At 36.8% G+C, this 17055-nt stretch overlaps 1 protein-coding gene across 1 annotated transcript in view; it reads right to left on the reverse strand.

The window, feature by feature from the left end:
- Positions 1–17055, reverse strand: part of TXLNB (taxilin beta) — a 47318-nt gene that overhangs the window by 21728 nt on the left and 8535 nt on the right. Inside the window, exons 3-4 of the mRNA XM_090279920.1 lie at positions 13129–13220; positions 7661–7831 (exon numbers count right to left, since the gene is read on the reverse strand). Coding sequence (XP_090136046.1) covers positions 7661–7831; positions 13129–13220 — 263 coding nt within the window. The remainder of the gene's footprint in view (positions 1–7660; positions 7832–13128; positions 13221–17055) is intronic.

A 17055-nucleotide genomic window follows, 5' to 3' on the forward strand; every position in this document is an offset into this window, starting at 1 on the left:
TGCTATGCATTCTCCTTTTGTATCTTACCAAGCTCCTAGCACATGGATTTTCAATTTTGCTATACTTAGGCTGTTTCACTAGTATGGCCATGCTGACCCTTCTGCAGATAACAATGATAAACTGTGGACAAAGTGTGAGAAACAACTACCTAACGACACTGGAGAGTAAACAAAATTAGGCAGATTCTGAAGGGAAGTTCACACCTGTAAAAAGGGAATAATACATTATAAGTTTCCCATTTTTACAGCTTTTAGCTTGAGGGAAGACTGCAATTGGCAGCTGCATGGAATGGGTAAAATTCTTATAGAAAACCTACTACCTTCTGGTCTGAAGCTTAATTTAAGACTACATAGTTCTGGGAAACTACAGCTACTGGAAGGTAAGGGGAGATTCCCAGGAAGGAGAGAGTCAGAGTGAGAAAGCCATAAATTCTTTGAATAAACTCTGCCCAAATATTTGATCCTAAATTACAGATATGCATGGTAGACTCAAAGCAGTTTATTAAGGAAAAAAGAAATGAACTGAGATTTGGGTTGCTGCCCAAGAAGAGAATTTGTAGTTTGATTTTAATCAAGCTAATTGACTACTTAAACACTATTCAACAGTTTTCAAGGAGTATACTAAAAACGATATTTTCCACAACATAACAGCCCCAATATCCAGAATATAATCTGCAGTGTCTTAGGAGAACCAATAATGTGACCCATTCTAAAAAGAAAAAATAATCAGAGGAGGCTTGTTCCATAATAACCCAGATGTGGAATCTTCAGACTAGAATTTTAAAAGAGGTATTAATGGAGAATGAATAACATGATATTATATAATGAGTGGATTAACAATGATATCAAGGAAGAAATCAAGAAGTTTCTGAAAACTAATGATAATGATCACACAATAGCCCAAAACCTATGGGACACAGTGAAAGCAGTCCTGAGAGGAAAGTTCATAGCAATACAGGCCTACCTGAAAAGGACAGAAGAATCTCAAATAAAAAATCTAACCCTACAGCTACAAGAACTAGAAGAACAATAACAAAAAAAGCCCAGGGCAAATAGAAGGAAGGAAATCATCAAGATCAGAGCAGAATTAAATAACACAGATACTAAACAAAGAATTCAAAAGATCCACAAAAGTAGGAGCTGGTTCTTTGAAAAGGTATACTAAATCAACAAGCCTTTATCCAGGCTCATCAAGGAAAAAAGAGAGAGGACCCAAATAAACAAAATCAGAAACGAAAGAGGAGAAATCATGACCGATATCACAGAACTACAAAGGATTGGAAGAAATTCCTACAAACAACTGTGTGGCAAGAAACTTGATGACCTAGATGAAATGGACAAATTTCTAGAAACACATAATCTTCCAAAACTGAATCAAGAAGAAGTAGAAAGCCTGAAGAGACTGATAACAAAGCATGAAATTGAAACAGTAATAAAAAAACTCCTGGCACACAAAAGTCCTGGACCGGATGGCTTCATAGGCGGATTTTACAAAACATTTAGGGAAGAACTAACACCTGCCCTTCTCAAACTATTCCAAAAAATCCAAGAAGAGGGAAAACTCCCAAACTCTTTCTGTGAAACCAGTATTACACTAATTCCAAAACTAGGTCAAGACACAACCAAGAAAGAAAACTACAGGCCAATATCGCTGATGAACATAGATGCTAAAATCCTCAACAAAATATCGGCAAACCGGATCCAGCAACACATTCGAAAGATCATACACCATGATCAAATGGGATTCATCCCAGGGATGCAAGGATAGTTTAATATTTGCAAATCAATAAATGTAATATACCACATAAACAAAATGAAAGACAAAAATCACATGATCATATCAATAGATGCTGAAAAAGCATTTAATAAAGTACAGCACCCATTTATGATGAAAACTCTCAGCAAAATGGGAATAGAGGGCGCATACATCAACATAATAAAGACTGTATATGAGAAACCTGAAGCCAACATCAAACTCAATGGACAAAAACTAAAAACATTCCTCCTGAGATCAGGAAAAAGACAAGGATGTCCACTCTCTCCACTCCTATTCAACATAGTGTTGGAAGTTCTAGCCATAGCAATCAGACAAGAAAAAGAAATAAAAGGCATCTAAAATGGAAAAGAAAAAGTAAAACTGTCATTATTTGCAGATGACATGATAGTGTACATAGAAAACCCTATGGACTCCACTAATAAACTACTCGACATAATAAATGAATTTGGCACAATAGCAGGGTACAAAGTCAATCTTCAGAAATCGAAGGCATTTCTTTACACCAACAATAAAATATCAGAGATAGAAATGAGGAAAAAATCCCATTTACTATAGCAACAACAAAAATAAAGTACCTAGGAATAATCTTAACCAAAGAGATAAAAGACCTGTACTCAGAAAACTACATAACACTGAACAAAAAAATTGAGGAAGACACAAATAAATGGAAGCAAATACCATGTTCATGGATGGGAAGAATCAACATCATTAAAATGCCCATACTACCAAAGCAATTAAGAGATTCAATGCAATCTCTATTAAAATACCACTGACATATTTCACTGACATAGAACAAATACTTCAAAAATTTATATGGAACCAAAAAAGACCTCGAATAGCCACAGCAATCTTGAGACAGAAGAACACAGTAGGAGGAATCACAATACCTGACATCAAACTATACTACAAAGCCACTGTGATCAAGACAGTCTGGTACTGGCATAAGAACAGTTACATAGATCGATGGAACAGAATAGAGAGCCCAGAAATAAACCCAGATCTATATAAACAACTAATATTTGACAAAGGGGGAAGGAACATAAAATGGAGTGAGAAGAACCTCTTCAACAAATGATGCTGGGAGAATTGGACAGGGACATGCAAAAAAATGAAACTAGATCACCAACTTACACCACACAACAGAATAATCTCAAGATGGATCAAAGACTTAAATATAAGACGTGGCTCCATAAAAGTCCTAGAGGAATACATAGGCAGGAAAATTTCAGATATCCCATGTATCAATATTTTCACCAATATATCTCTTAAGACAAGGGAAATAAAGGAAAGGATAAACAAATGGGAGTACATAAACTAAAGAGCTTCTGCTTAGCAAAAGAAAACATCAGCAAGATGAAAAGGGAACCAACCATATGGGAAAACATATTTGCCGATGATACCTCAGACAAGAGATTGATCTCCAAAATATATAAAGAACGTATACATCTGAACACCAAGAAGACAGACAGCACATTTGAAAAATGGGCAAAGGACCTAAACAAACACTTCTCCAAGGAGGATACACAGAGTGTCCATAGACAAATGAAAGAATGCTCATCATCACTAGTTATCAGACAGATGCAAACAAAAACCACAATGAGATAACACCTCACACCAGTCAGAATGGCCATCATTGACAAATCAACAAACAAGTGCTGGTGAAGATGTGGAGAAATGGGAATCCTAGTGCACTGCCGGTGGGAATGCGGACTGGTGCAGTCACTATGGAAACCAGTATGGAATTACCTCAAAAAACTAAAAATGGAAATGCCTTTTGAACCATTGAGTTCACTGCTAGGATTATACCCAAAGAATCCTGAAACCCCAATTCAAAAGAACTTATGCACCCCTATGTTTATAGCACCACTGTTTACAATAGCTAAGTGCTGGAAACAGCCTAAGTGCCCATCTGTAGATGAGTGGATTAAAAAACTGTGGTACATTTACACAATGGAATACTATGCAGCAAAGAGAAAGAAGGAACTCCTGCCATTTGCATCAACATGGATGGAACTAGAGAGAATTATGCTTAGTGAAATAAACCAGGCAATGAAAGAAAAATACCATATGATATCATCTAATACAGGAGACTAATGAACAACACAAACAAATGAACAAAACTGAACAAGGTACAGAAAAACAGTTATCAGGGGGGAGAGGGAGAAGAAGAGAAGGGGGGTAAATAGGGAAAGGATTTAGTAAAGGAACTAGTATAAGTAACCCATGGACATGGACAACGGGGTGGGGAATGACTGTGGGAGAAGGGGTGGGCTGAGGAGGAGCAATGGGGGAAAAATGGGACAACTGTAATAGGAAAACAATTTAAAAATGTAAAAATAGATAAATAATAAAAAAGAAGTATTTGAACTGTTCTCATTGATATAAAGGAAAATATTACATTAATGAATGAAAAAATAAGAAATCTTAGAAGAGAAAAATTGTAAGAAAGAAGGCAGTGTAAAGTCTAAATTTAAAAGTTACAAAATATAAAATTTAAATATCACTGGGTGGACTTAGAATAGCATAGACATTTGAAAGAGTGAATATGAAGATAGACCAATATTAAATGATCTAATCTGAAAATAAAAGAGAACAAGGATCATTGCAAAACAAGAAGAGAGACTTGAGGACCTGTGTGACAATATCAAAAGGTCTAACACACATGGGATTAGAACCTTAGAAAAAAAAGAAGAGACAATGGGAGAAAAACAATTTGAAGAAATAATGGATGAAACTCCCTCAAATTTGGTGAATGACATAAATTAAAGATACAAGAAGCTCAGCAAATCCCAAGTAGAATAAATATGAAGAAAGCCACAGCTGGGCATAAAGCATTCAATGTCCTAAAAACTAAAGATCAATAGAAAAACCTTAAAAGTATCCAGAGATAAGTGACCTATTACATACGGGGAACAACAATTCAAATTATTGTTGATTTTCATTATTAAACTAATGAGGCCATAATACAGAGTCTCTAAAAGGTTGCAATAAAGAAAGAAAAGGGGAAAAAAAACCTTGTCAACCTAGAATTCTATATCTAATTAGTATAGCTTTCAATAATAAAAGCAAAATAAAGACATTTTAAAGACTAAAAAAACAAACAAACAAACAAACTGATTACTAGCAGACCTGTATACTATAAGTAATACTAAAGGGATAAATGTTAATGGAAAAAAAAACAAAACAAAAAACTAAAGGAAGCTTTTTAGGCTTAAGGGAATGACTCCAGACTTAAATGTAAAGCTTTGGAAGCAATAAAAAGCATCAGAAAGGTAATTGTCTGAGTCAATAGAAAGACTGTTTGCCTTTAATTTTTAAAGAACTATATGTGTGTGTTCATATGTATATATTATATATATAATATATAATGTTCAAAGTAAAAATTATAAAATTGCCTCATGTGCCTTATAAATGTATATAAATGTAATACTTGTAACAATTATAGCTAAAAGGTGGGGGCAGTAAATGGACCTATTTAGTTGTGCTATTTCTACGTATTATGTGAAACAATACAATATTAACTCTAGGTAGACTGTGAAAAGTTAAGAATTGGTATTGAAATCATAGAGAAACAACTAAAGCAAAGAGGTATAATTAAAAATCCAAAAAGTAAATTAAAAAGGAATCAAAATAGTCAAGTAGTCTTAAGGAAAGTTGGAAAAAAAAAGTAGAAAAAAAAAAAAAAACAGAACAGAAAACAGAGGTGACAAATAATGACTCAATAATAAAATGGTAGATGTATATCTAACTATTCCAATAATTCTATTAACTGTTATTGGATTAGTATGCTAATTAAATGGCAGATATTATAAGAATAAAAAAAAACAAAGTCCAACTATATACTGTCTATAATAGATGCACTTTAAATATAAAGACTCAGATTGAGAATAAATGGATGGAAAAATATACCATGCAAACAATAAGAGTAAGAAAACTTGAGTGGTTATATTGATATCATATAATGTAAACATCAGGATAAAGATTATTACTGAATGACATCATAATGATAAAACAGTCAAGTTATTAAGGAGACATAATTATAACTATGTATATACATTATATTAGCACTTCAAAATACATACAGGAGAAACTGACATAATTAAAAGAAGTAAACAATTCCACAATTAGGAGATTTTTAACATCCATCCTTCAAACACTGATAGAACAACTAGACAAAACTTCAGTAAGTATATAAATCATCTAGAGCTAATTGTTATTTATGCAACATACATCTAACAGCTGAACTAACATTCTTTTCAAGTGCATATGATATGTTCATCAAGATAGACAATATATGATGGGCTATAAAAATGAAGACTTTTAAATAATCCGTGAATCAGACAAAAAATCAGAAGCGAAGAAAATTTTTTTATCTAATCCTGAATTTATCACTTAAAATATGCATGACCTTGGACAACTAATTTGGATTGCTGAGTCTCAGTTTCTTCAATAAAATGGAGATGTTAACCTTCATAAGGTTGTGAGGGTTAAGTAAATAACATATGTAATGCCTTTAGCACAAGTCCTGGCATAATAACAATACTGAATTTCATTGTCTATAACTGGAAGCCATTATTGGGGGGCTGTGGGTATACCCACAGGGTCCCCTGCCACGTCCAGCATTCTGTCTTTGAATGCCACCCAACCAGACCATGGCACATTATTCCACTTTTTAAATCTCTTTGTTGATAAATCTCCCCACTATATAAGATTTAATTTATCTCTTTATTATAGACCTACTGAAAACCAGGAGATTTATGTAAACATAGAGTGCTATTACTCGAACACATATCCTGAGTTTAGGATGATGCTTCCCTTCCCAGGACCCCATCTAACCTGGGTTTTCATTGTCCTCAGAGCAATGATTGAAGAGATGCCAGAAGCCCATCTCCTACAACTCATAATTTGAGAGTTAGAGTTCAAGTTCATCACACTGGCCTCCCATTTCCCAGATAGCAGAAAGCAATTTTTGAATACGAGGAGACACTAGCCTCTTCTATTATTTTCCTAACTTAATTGTACCAACTCAGCAATGATCTTAATCTCTCTGTTTCTTTAAGTATTTCCTTTTAAACACATGTAAGAATAACTCTCTCCCAGGAATATTGGTGTGTAATTAACTCTTGTTTGACAAAAGCTTTAGGATCTTCAGCTGGAAAGGGGATTGTGGATGCAAACAGTATTATCTTGGAGAGCCCTGAATCTTGCTTCATTGAATGGAGCTAGTGTCTGTGTGTAATCAAATTAACCACACTGCTAGAGGCTTACGCTATAATTAATGAAACCCATGCAGAATAAATGAAGTGGTCAGTCCATTATTTTTAGATTGAATAATTAAGTCTGAAGAACTTCAGTGTTTTCTCAAGCAGCTTCTGTTTTCAGATGACTATTGACATTTGGCTTTCAATTTTCCTTTACCGTGTCAATTAGCTTTCTGTCAATTTATTTCATGTCATGCAGATTTCATTTTCACATAAAAAACATTGCACGTTTACAAGTGTGTGTTTTAAAGAGTAGAACGAAGGCCTACCTTAAAAAACAAAACTAAACAAGCTCAACATAAGCAAAAGGTAAGGGGAATGGCACACAGTTTACTAAGGGCCTGTTCTCTGTCAGGTACAACATGGGCACTATATGTATGTGCTTTCATTTAATGTTTCCTTAACCACAGAGTGAAATTGGCATGCTCTCCATTTTATGGACAAGGAAACAGGCTTGGGGAGGTAAGATAATTTATTAAAGGTCACAAATGAGCAAGTGGCAGGGCTAGTATTTGAACCAAAGCCTCTCTGATTCTGAAACTCCTGCTCTTTCCACCAGTGGCAGAGGCCTGTGCCTATGCAGCATGCAAGACCTGTGTTACATGGCCTTGGTGACACATACCTTCAGTGTCTTGTTGTGTCTCTGCAGCTCCCGGCACAGACTCTCCAGCTTGCTTCGAGCAAGGATAGCTCTGCTGTGTTCACTTTGTAACTGGTCCTTTTCTTTTTGGATTTGACCCTGTTTCTTTTGTAGGAGCTTTAACGTCTTTTGCTCAGTGCGATGTTCATCCAACTAGACAGGAACATGCAAATGTGAAAAAGAAAATGGCAGAAATCTCTTTTGAGTTGACAGAGAAGGACAAAAGAGGAAATGCGTAAAGATCACTCTGTGGTTGTTTGGAAATATTTTCTTGGTTGTTGTCAGTGTCCCTCTGGAATCAAATGAACCTTGCCAGTGTTACCTGGGTCGTACTTGTAGGTATGGTTTTCAGAGCGTAATGCCTACAGGTTTTTCCTTATCATTGTTGTTACTATTGCTCTCTTCTTACTTTTAGCTTCTTTTTCCTGGTCTAGAAATTAGCTTTAGCTTTCTTGAGTCTCTCTAATGATACCAGTCAGTATTAGAAAGGCATATCTCAGACTCTGCAAACTTCCAGAAGACATAATAATTAATGCCTTGTATTGGGGCAGTGGCCAATATCGTGTCTGCTTGGTTTACCTTTAGTTTTCAACATTCTTTCTCAAAATAAGCTCATAGCAACTATTTATAAAAGTAGGAAAGAGAAAAAACAGCCTCCTGGTACATAGAAAGTGAAGTCTGTAGGTTGTGAGAAAGGGGGATAAAAGAAAGTACCCCTCAACAATCTAAGCATTGATGATTTGTCACCAAAGTTTCAGAAATAGCCACTGTACAACTTAAGAGCGTGAATGACTAGTATCTGCAGCATGTCCTGCTCTCTGCCTACTCACACACTGTTTGTACTTGTGCTGAAGAAGTCATGACAGTTGTTTCTGCTGAGCACAGGTGAGGCTTCTTCTCACCCTCTTCCGACGGCCATAACTAAGCATTAGGGCTGGCATGGAACATGGAACCCGGGTACCCTGGCCTTTCCATCTCAGGATGCTCAAGTTCTGGGGTAGGGTTGCCAGAGAAAATATAGAACTGGTTCAATTTGAGTTTCAAATAAATAAGGAGTAATTTTTCAGTAAAGGTATACCCAAAGTATTGCATGTGACATACTTTTACTAAATTAATTTGTTGTTTGTTTACCTGACATGAAAAGTGAACTGGGCATTTCATATTTTTATTTGCAAAACTTGGCAATATTTTTTTGGCATTCTAGCTGGGTTGGGGCAGTTTGGGGATCAACCTTCAGAAGATACTATCGGTTAGCACACTAGGGGGTACGGATGGCAGCTGACAATTCGTTTGGCCCCATGGAAGTGGCAGCCCTTTGTTCAGAGCCATCTCCTGTACTGAACTCAGTCCTGTTGCCTGAATGGTGGTTAAGCCAGGTACATACTTATCATAATAATGATCTTGCTGGCTAATGAAGAGTAAGGCCCTGGGGACCCCTCTATTCTGCAGGACTATAGTTATTCCTGGTGCCTCCCAGAGCCTGAGGCAAGTGCATATACACACATACACACACAGATGACATGAGTCCTGATATGCATTTCAGTGACTCTATCTTGCAAAAGCATTTGTTCTTTCTGATGAACAGGACTGTCATACTTTCTTCAGTTCACAGATTATTTTACTCCTGCCATGCTGAAATATCCATGATAAACCCTTGACACATTAAGCTGGGGATATTCATACATGATATTCTATCTTCATAGTTATGGGCAGTGTTTAATTATTAGTGAGAATGAGCATCAGGAAAAACTAGGCCCATATTACTATAAATATTGATTAAAATTGATGTTCTTATTGACGTTCAGTTGGAAAATCAATGCTATTTTATTATTTATTTTCCATGCTCACCTTCTGTTCATGGGATACATGGGGGGGGTCCTTTCATTTTGTACCACGTTTATTGAATGGAGTGAAACATCTCATGTTTATGTTTAGACTTGAAATAGCCTATTGTCCTTTCTTGAAATGTGTATGTTGTTATTACTGTTATTGGCTTTATGGTTTAGACTTTACTTTTTGAAGATTAAACCAGATGTCAGGGTTTCTCAGCCTTAGCAGGATTGACATTTGGACCAGGTACGTTTTTGTTGTGGGTGCTGTCCCGTGCATTGAGGGCTGTGTAGCAGCATTCTTGACCCCTACCCACTAGATGCTGATAGCCCCATCTCTCTATTGTGACATCTAAAATATCACCAGACAGATATTGCCTATTGTCCATGGTAAGCAAAACTGTCTCTTTTGGCAGAACAGTGCCCTGTGTGATTAATCTGAGCATCAGGAGGAGGATATGGTACACGTATTTCACAAATTGGAAGAGGGATAATCTGTACTTGTTCATCAGCCATTTAATGTTGTAGTTTATGCACGATCATACACATCTGAAATTTAGTTAGGTCTGTCTTGTTTTGCCCTAAATAAAAACCCTCAATTTTCTGATACTTTCTTATTTTAAAGTGCGGCTAATTTTGTGCAATTACTTCAGATTTATGTGAATGAATAAGGGGCTCTTAATGAATGAAAACAAATATAGTGCATTTGAGTCAACTTCAGACAGATGCTGGCTTTGTGATTTAATAATGCACTTAGACATAGTTCTGTACAATTGTAACAGGCATATAGGGTTTTTTTCTGCAAGTTCTCTTGTTCTCTCTTTTGTACTGGTGAGTTAAAAAAGCAACATTAGTGCCAAGAACTAATTTAGGGTAAGTATTAGTGATGTTGTCATAACTACATTAAAATTGAGGACATTTGAAAACCCTATTTCTCCTAGCTCATTTCTTAATTTAGTCATGAGGTATCCTCATTTATTAATGAACTTAAACTTATTTATTAATGAATACTATGGCAGATCGTCGTCGGCAGCCGTCCGTCTCGAGAGACGATGGTGTAGCTTCTTAAGAGTCTATCTGCACCGCCGAGAATGGCTGTGCAGTCCGACTCGGGAGTGACATGGTATCTGTCTCCTCCCGTGTTGAATCGACAGATAATATTGCAAAATTTCAAATCTGTAAGGATGACTGAGTTGGAGTGACAGTTTGATTCACAGCTTTGAATTTGATTATTTATTCTATGCTAACACATATATCAGACAGTTTCTACATTAATATTCAAATCAGTGAGCAGAGAAATAGGTTTTAATCTTTAAGTAAAAGACTGAAATTTCTCATATTTTCTTTGTGAAAAGGACATATAATTTTATTGGTCAATTTTATTTATAAAATTGATACACTGATACTTGCTTTATAAACTTCTACCATTCTTTTGGAAAGCAATATGGCCATAAAAAAACAAAAACAAAGGCATTCATAATGTTTGATTTAGTAATCCCAATTCTAAAACTTTTCCCTAATATCATAAAAAAGAGAGAGCAGGAACAAATCAAATACCTGACAGTGTTCACTGCAGCCAACAGTAGAAGGACTCTTAAGTGTCCCCAAATTAGAGAACCAGTAGATATGGCTTCTTAATGGAAAATGACAACACTTTTACAAAATATAATTATGAAGACTTATAATCTACATGGGGAAATAATCTGTGATATGAGCCAAAATACCAGATTCTAAATTACAGTTGACCCTTGAACAACATGGATTTAAATTGTGTGGTTCTACTTATACATGGATTTTTTCAATTAATATGTAAGTATTGTAAATGTATTTCCTTGCCCTTATGATTTCTAAAGAAGGTTTTCTTTTGTCCAGCTTATATTATTGTAAGAATACAGTAGTATATAATATATATAACATATCAAAATATATGTTAATTGACTATTGGTTATTGGTAAGGCTTCTGGTCTGCAGTAGGCGACTAGCAGTTAAGTTTTAAGGGAATAAAAGTTATTTTCAGATCTTTAACTGTGTAGGAGGTCAGCGCTTTAAACCCCATGCTGTTCTATGGTCAACTGTGTAGGTACCTCATGATGGTAATTATAATAAATGGTATCTGCGTATGTAGCTGAACTGGGAGGGAAGATGGATAAATTAAAGTTTGTGTTTTAGATTACACAATTAGAGACATTTTTACTTGCATTGTGTATTCAGCATGATGTGGTTAATATAATTACAAATAATTTAAAAAGTATTGTTTTCAGAGTTAGGCGATCAGACTGGGGGTTTCAAAATTTCGGTGGCTCTACTGAATAGACAATTGCGTATAACAGAATGCATCAAGATAAATGAAAGAAAAGAGAAAGCAAATGGAGATTATAAGACCGAAGTTAGAATGAAAGGGAAAGAAAACGGGTCACCCATTAAATTCTACTCCATCAACAGGGTTAAGATGGTATCAGGGACCCAAGGGGTTTGTGGGCCTGAAGCTTATTCAGTTTTGGAGGCCCTCTTTTTGAAACCAAAAAATAAAAAATGACAAAATTAAGAAAGGAGAAATATGTCCAGGACTTCAGGGGTGCCCATGTAAGTGAGAGGCCTGACTCTTCTTCAGCTTCCTTGGCTTCCAGGTAAATCTGCCTGAGGGAGCAGGGCAGCTCCCTGCCTGGAGGAATCGTTTGGCTGTGTGTGGACATGAGTTTCATTCTGTCACTGCTTCTCTAAAAGAAGTAATTTTTTTTTTTTAAATTTTAAGAAAAGAAGCAGAAATCGGAGAGAAGCACATTGCCTTGCTTCACTTGAGAGGACGCCACCTCTCAGCTGTGGGCTCCCCACACCCCAGGGTAGTGCACAGTCCTCTGATGTCACTCATTTAGCAAGTGTTAGGGTTCTTTGAAACCAGACATGCTGGCTTCACTGAACGCTCCCTTTTTTCCAGCTTACCCATTGGTGAGGAAACAATGCACATCATGGATTCTCTGATGTCTGGGAGTGGCTTTCCTTCCTCCTAGTGGCCAGAACTTAGTGAGAGAGAAGGCTGAATGGGGAGGACCTAGAACTGGGCACAGTACAGTCCTCATCAAACACTTCGCCATGTGGGGGAGGGGAGGAGGTGTAGATCCAAGAGAATAATTGAATGAATAACTAACTATCAAACTAAAAGTCATCAAGGCCAAATGAGAATGTGTCACACACTGAGGGGATGAGATTAACTCAACCCTCTGCCTTCCTGAGGGGACCCCCTCCAAAAACCTGAGCACAGAATGGAGTGAAAGTTTATGTTGAGTGTATTTCTGTTTTATTGCAAAGCCAGAAAGAAATGTAAAATATCCAGAATTTTCAATTATCTTTAATTATCTCTTCCACCCCCCCCCCCCAATTATACACATACTCAAAGGCGGAGCAGACGCCAACAGCATCCTCTTTCCCCCTTCTGCTGTTCCTCAGTTTTTCTGTTTCTTTTTCCTTTAAAAAATTCTGCTTTTATGCATTCTAGCTTTGGCTTGTCTGAGCTAACCAGTCATGGTCTCTAATGATGTACCTAGAAAACTAAGAGCCTCCTTTTCTCAGCTCTAACCAGAGCCTGAACCTTTCTGACAAAAAAGAGGTAATCAAAGATCTTACCAATTCAGCATACTTCTTGAATAAAAAATCAAGCTTTTCTTCAGGTGTTTGTAACTTGTTCAGATTTTGCATTAGCAGGTTGGCTTCTTTACCTTAAAAAAAAAACAACAACAACAACAACAACAAGAAAAACCATAAAGGGGTTTTTAAAAGAAAGTGTTGAAGTCAGATGATACAGGCTGGAATATCAGGTTATCCATTGGCTAGTTACCCGCCTGACCTATCTGAGCCTCAGACATAATTTTCTTTTCCTCTAAGAAGGGATGACACCTACCTTAGAGAGTAAGTGTGAATTAGGTTGTGAAAGTATGTGGTACAGTATCAGGCTCATGGTAGATTCTCAGCATAACAGTAATCCCCAAGAATCCATTCTTGTTACTTTCCCCTCCTAGTCTAAATGTTCAAAACAATTTTAAATATTTTGAAAATATTCAAAAGAATGAAAAACACTGACTTTATGAAAGAAGAAATCACCCATTTCCCCACATGAATTAATTTTTTTTAAGTAGCAAAGTAGTCCATCAAAGTATCTGACTACTATGAAACAGCCATCATTGATACATGGAGTTGCTACAATTCCAGCCCAACAAAGAGAAACTTGACAGTTTTGTTTGTCTTTTTATTTTATTAAATTGTTTTTTTTGGGTGTTACTATTCTTCTAGTACCTTTTTACTCTCTTTTTGGGGGGGAAACCAATTCTCTTGCTTCTGTTCAAGAGCCCATTCCATGAGTTTAGGTGGGAATAACCCAGAGCATATTTCCTAAGAAGCAGAGAATAAAATCCATAGATAGAGAAATGGACCCATGGCATGCAGGGTCTTGTCCTGGCCTTTGTGTGTCTCTCTGGTGACAGGTTTAGCCTGCCTGGGCCTTCCCTTCTCCTTCCCAGGCCTTAATCTCTGTTGGCAGTTTCGTTTCTGTTCCCAGTTGGACTTTATGCTACATTTAAAACCTCATCTGTTTATGATTATTTGATGGTAAGCCTCTGATTCTTTTTTCCTCCTCATTGTTCTTCCTTTTGTCTTCTTTAGCTCAAACTGCCCAGTTTGCCTTTCTGTGGTGCCTGGAAATCTTGTCTTTAAGTAGACGTTGGGCTGGGCATTGGGAGGAATGAGAGGGCCCCTGAGGTCTACGTGTACCACTGAGCGTATCTTCTCAAAAGTCTGATCAGGGTGGAACAGACTGACAGTCCTTCTGTCTAATCTGAAGAGGGTGGTCAAGCTGCACAGTAGAACCCGTGTTTCCTGATATAAATCTGCTTAAGAATGTTAACAGCTTTGACAACCTTTCTTTCAAGAACAGGCATTTCCCGTTAGCTGGAATTTTTGCTTTCATCTTGGATAGGCAGATAAATCATGGAATTAGGATTGCTAGCTAGATAAAATACAGGACAAAAAATTTTATGTATTGTTTATCTTATATTTAAAATTTCCTGGGCATCCTTTGTTTTTATTTGCTAAATCTGGTAACTCCAATGGCATCAGAAAACTCTAGGTCTAGAAAGAACTTCAAAGATGCACAGACAACTGGTTGATTTTACAGATAAGAACCTAAAGCCCAGAGTCCAGAGTTACATGATTAGTACTGGCAGAGCCAAGGCTTGAATCCAAAATTTGTCTACTTGCTCTAAATCACTTCACTCCCATGTGGAATGCTGATGCCAGGGAAACCGAGAGAAATAAAAGGAAACTGTTTTTTGAAAAAAGAGAAATGACCTCATCCCTAACAGCTGGTTTTGTCTATTTCTGCCCAGTGAGTCAGTTCAGATTAGAGACGCGGCCTCAGCTGGGAGGAGGTTAGGTGTGAGAGGTGCCCCAGCAGCTCTCCAAGCATGGCCTGGCATAACATGCTGCCTTTAAACTGCTAATCAGTACTGCTCCACCCCTACTGGGCCTGGGCTGGAGTAACTTCTCTAGCATAGGGATGAATTTGCATGGCACAGGTCAGACCATCTTTTCACTCTTGTCTTCAGTCTGTGCAAGGTGCCCACGAGAAGCCTGCTATCCTGAGTAAGTGTCATTTGTTAAAGGTAAGACACTGTACTACTGATTAGATTAGGTACAGGATCCAGCACAGTGTCTGGTCCATGATGAGTGCTCAGTAAATGTTGGTAACGCTTACCAATGGAACAAAACAAAGCCAACCAGTACTCACTAGCATCATGTCAATCAAATGGATAGTCTTGAAGACAACTGTGTAATTGGCTAGAGGAAAGATAGGTCTTACTGTCACCTGTGACATTTAGTGCATGCTAGGATACCTCGCAGTATGAATGTTGACACGTAAAACCATTACATGTCTTGTTTGCGAAAGATAGAAACACTTGAGTGAGTACAATGGCTCTCTTTTCCCCTACATTAAGTATCTTTTCTACTTTTTGTTTTCTATAACTCTGAGAAGGGCATTTTTTTTTATCATCACACTCACTGAGGTCTCTTTTCATATGCTGTTATTTCGTGTAGAAGACTAACATTCAGAAGCATCAATCTACCCTTTAAAAATGACTTCTGTCAACAAAACAATCCAAGAAATTGGAACCAGGCATGTGCAGAATTTTTAAATTTGTGACACCAAAGAACTTAGTTTTTAAACTTCTATCGATTTTGCTGGACTGGAGTGGTGTGTGGGATTATCATAAAGCAGGGGAGCAGACAAAGAGATTTTCTCATCTTCTAAGAAAGGCTGTAATCATAGTTCCATGGAAATGGGGTCATTTGGTGACAGTGTTGGACACAAAAGGAAAAATTCCTCTATTCAGGACATTTATTGAGAGGAGATGATCTGCCTTCTCCCCAGTGTGTCATTCTAAAGTGATGGGATTGTAAGATTAATCATAAAGAAAGCAAGGGGCGGACCTGAAGTCCTCATTAAAGCTGGGCAAGGTATAGATGGTGGCATATGGCTGCCATTCCTCAGAATGCTCAGTTTGGTTGTAAGTCTACACAAAAGTAGAACCACCCATGTAGCAAGAATAACCATGTCACATATGGCTGTGACTATTAGCACCCTGGTAGACTGAGGGAATATTGTCATGCAAAAGAACTATTTCTACATCAAAGAAACTGAAAACCTTAAATTAAGACAATAAAATTAGCTATAGAAATGTTGACTGGGATTTTTCTTAAACTTTTAGTGTAGCGATGGCTATTTATGCAAAGTTTGGTGACAAATTATGTAGATTTAACGAGTGTTCGAAACTATGCTTTTTCTCTTTCAAAAATGATCTTTTAGAACTTTGGGGCTAAAATATGGCCTTGGATACACGGGTGCATCTGTCTTGTCCCTGCCCAATTTCTATGAGAAGTGGAAAGATCTTAAAGCACAAAAAGACTTTGAATGTTCTTTTCAAATGTCAGACCCAGAATAGTATTTCAGTGTTAACTTTGTGTTCCCTCTAATATAATTTAAAGATAATGAGTGTAGCACAAATAATTCCTGAGAACCTATAGATATCTTTTAAGGAAAATATGTATGTATGTGTTTATATAGAAAAGAAGGACAGTAGAGCAAAATTCACCCTGGACTCAGGTTGGGGAACCTGGGCTCTAGAACTGACTCTGCATAGTCAGTCAACTAGCTGAGTAACTTCCTTTACAGATTCTTAAACTCTCTGGGTCTCATTTTTCTTGTCTATAAAATTAATGGGTTGGCTAAATGGGTTCTGGGTTCAGCCTCTAAGATTTTATGATTCCATGTCTGAAATTTTAACTGTTTTTAGCTTGATTTAGATAACAAAAAATAATATTGTTTGGTTGGCATATTTGACTACCTCAAATGTTTTGGTCCACTTTGAAAATTTATAAAGATTCTCTTACCCTTCACTGCCACTGCTCATAGTCATGGTTTTTGTTTGTTTTAATTGGTTTTATTAACTATCGGTTTTGAAAATGCTACTTTCCCTGTATTCTCTGGTCACATTGTTTTCC

This window comes from Furipterus horrens, unplaced genomic scaffold (genome assembly GCF_987537825.1).
Source record: "Furipterus horrens unplaced genomic scaffold, mFurHor1.1.pri manual_scaffold_6, whole genome shotgun sequence".
NCBI lineage: Eukaryota > Metazoa > Chordata > Mammalia > Chiroptera > Furipteridae > Furipterus > Furipterus horrens.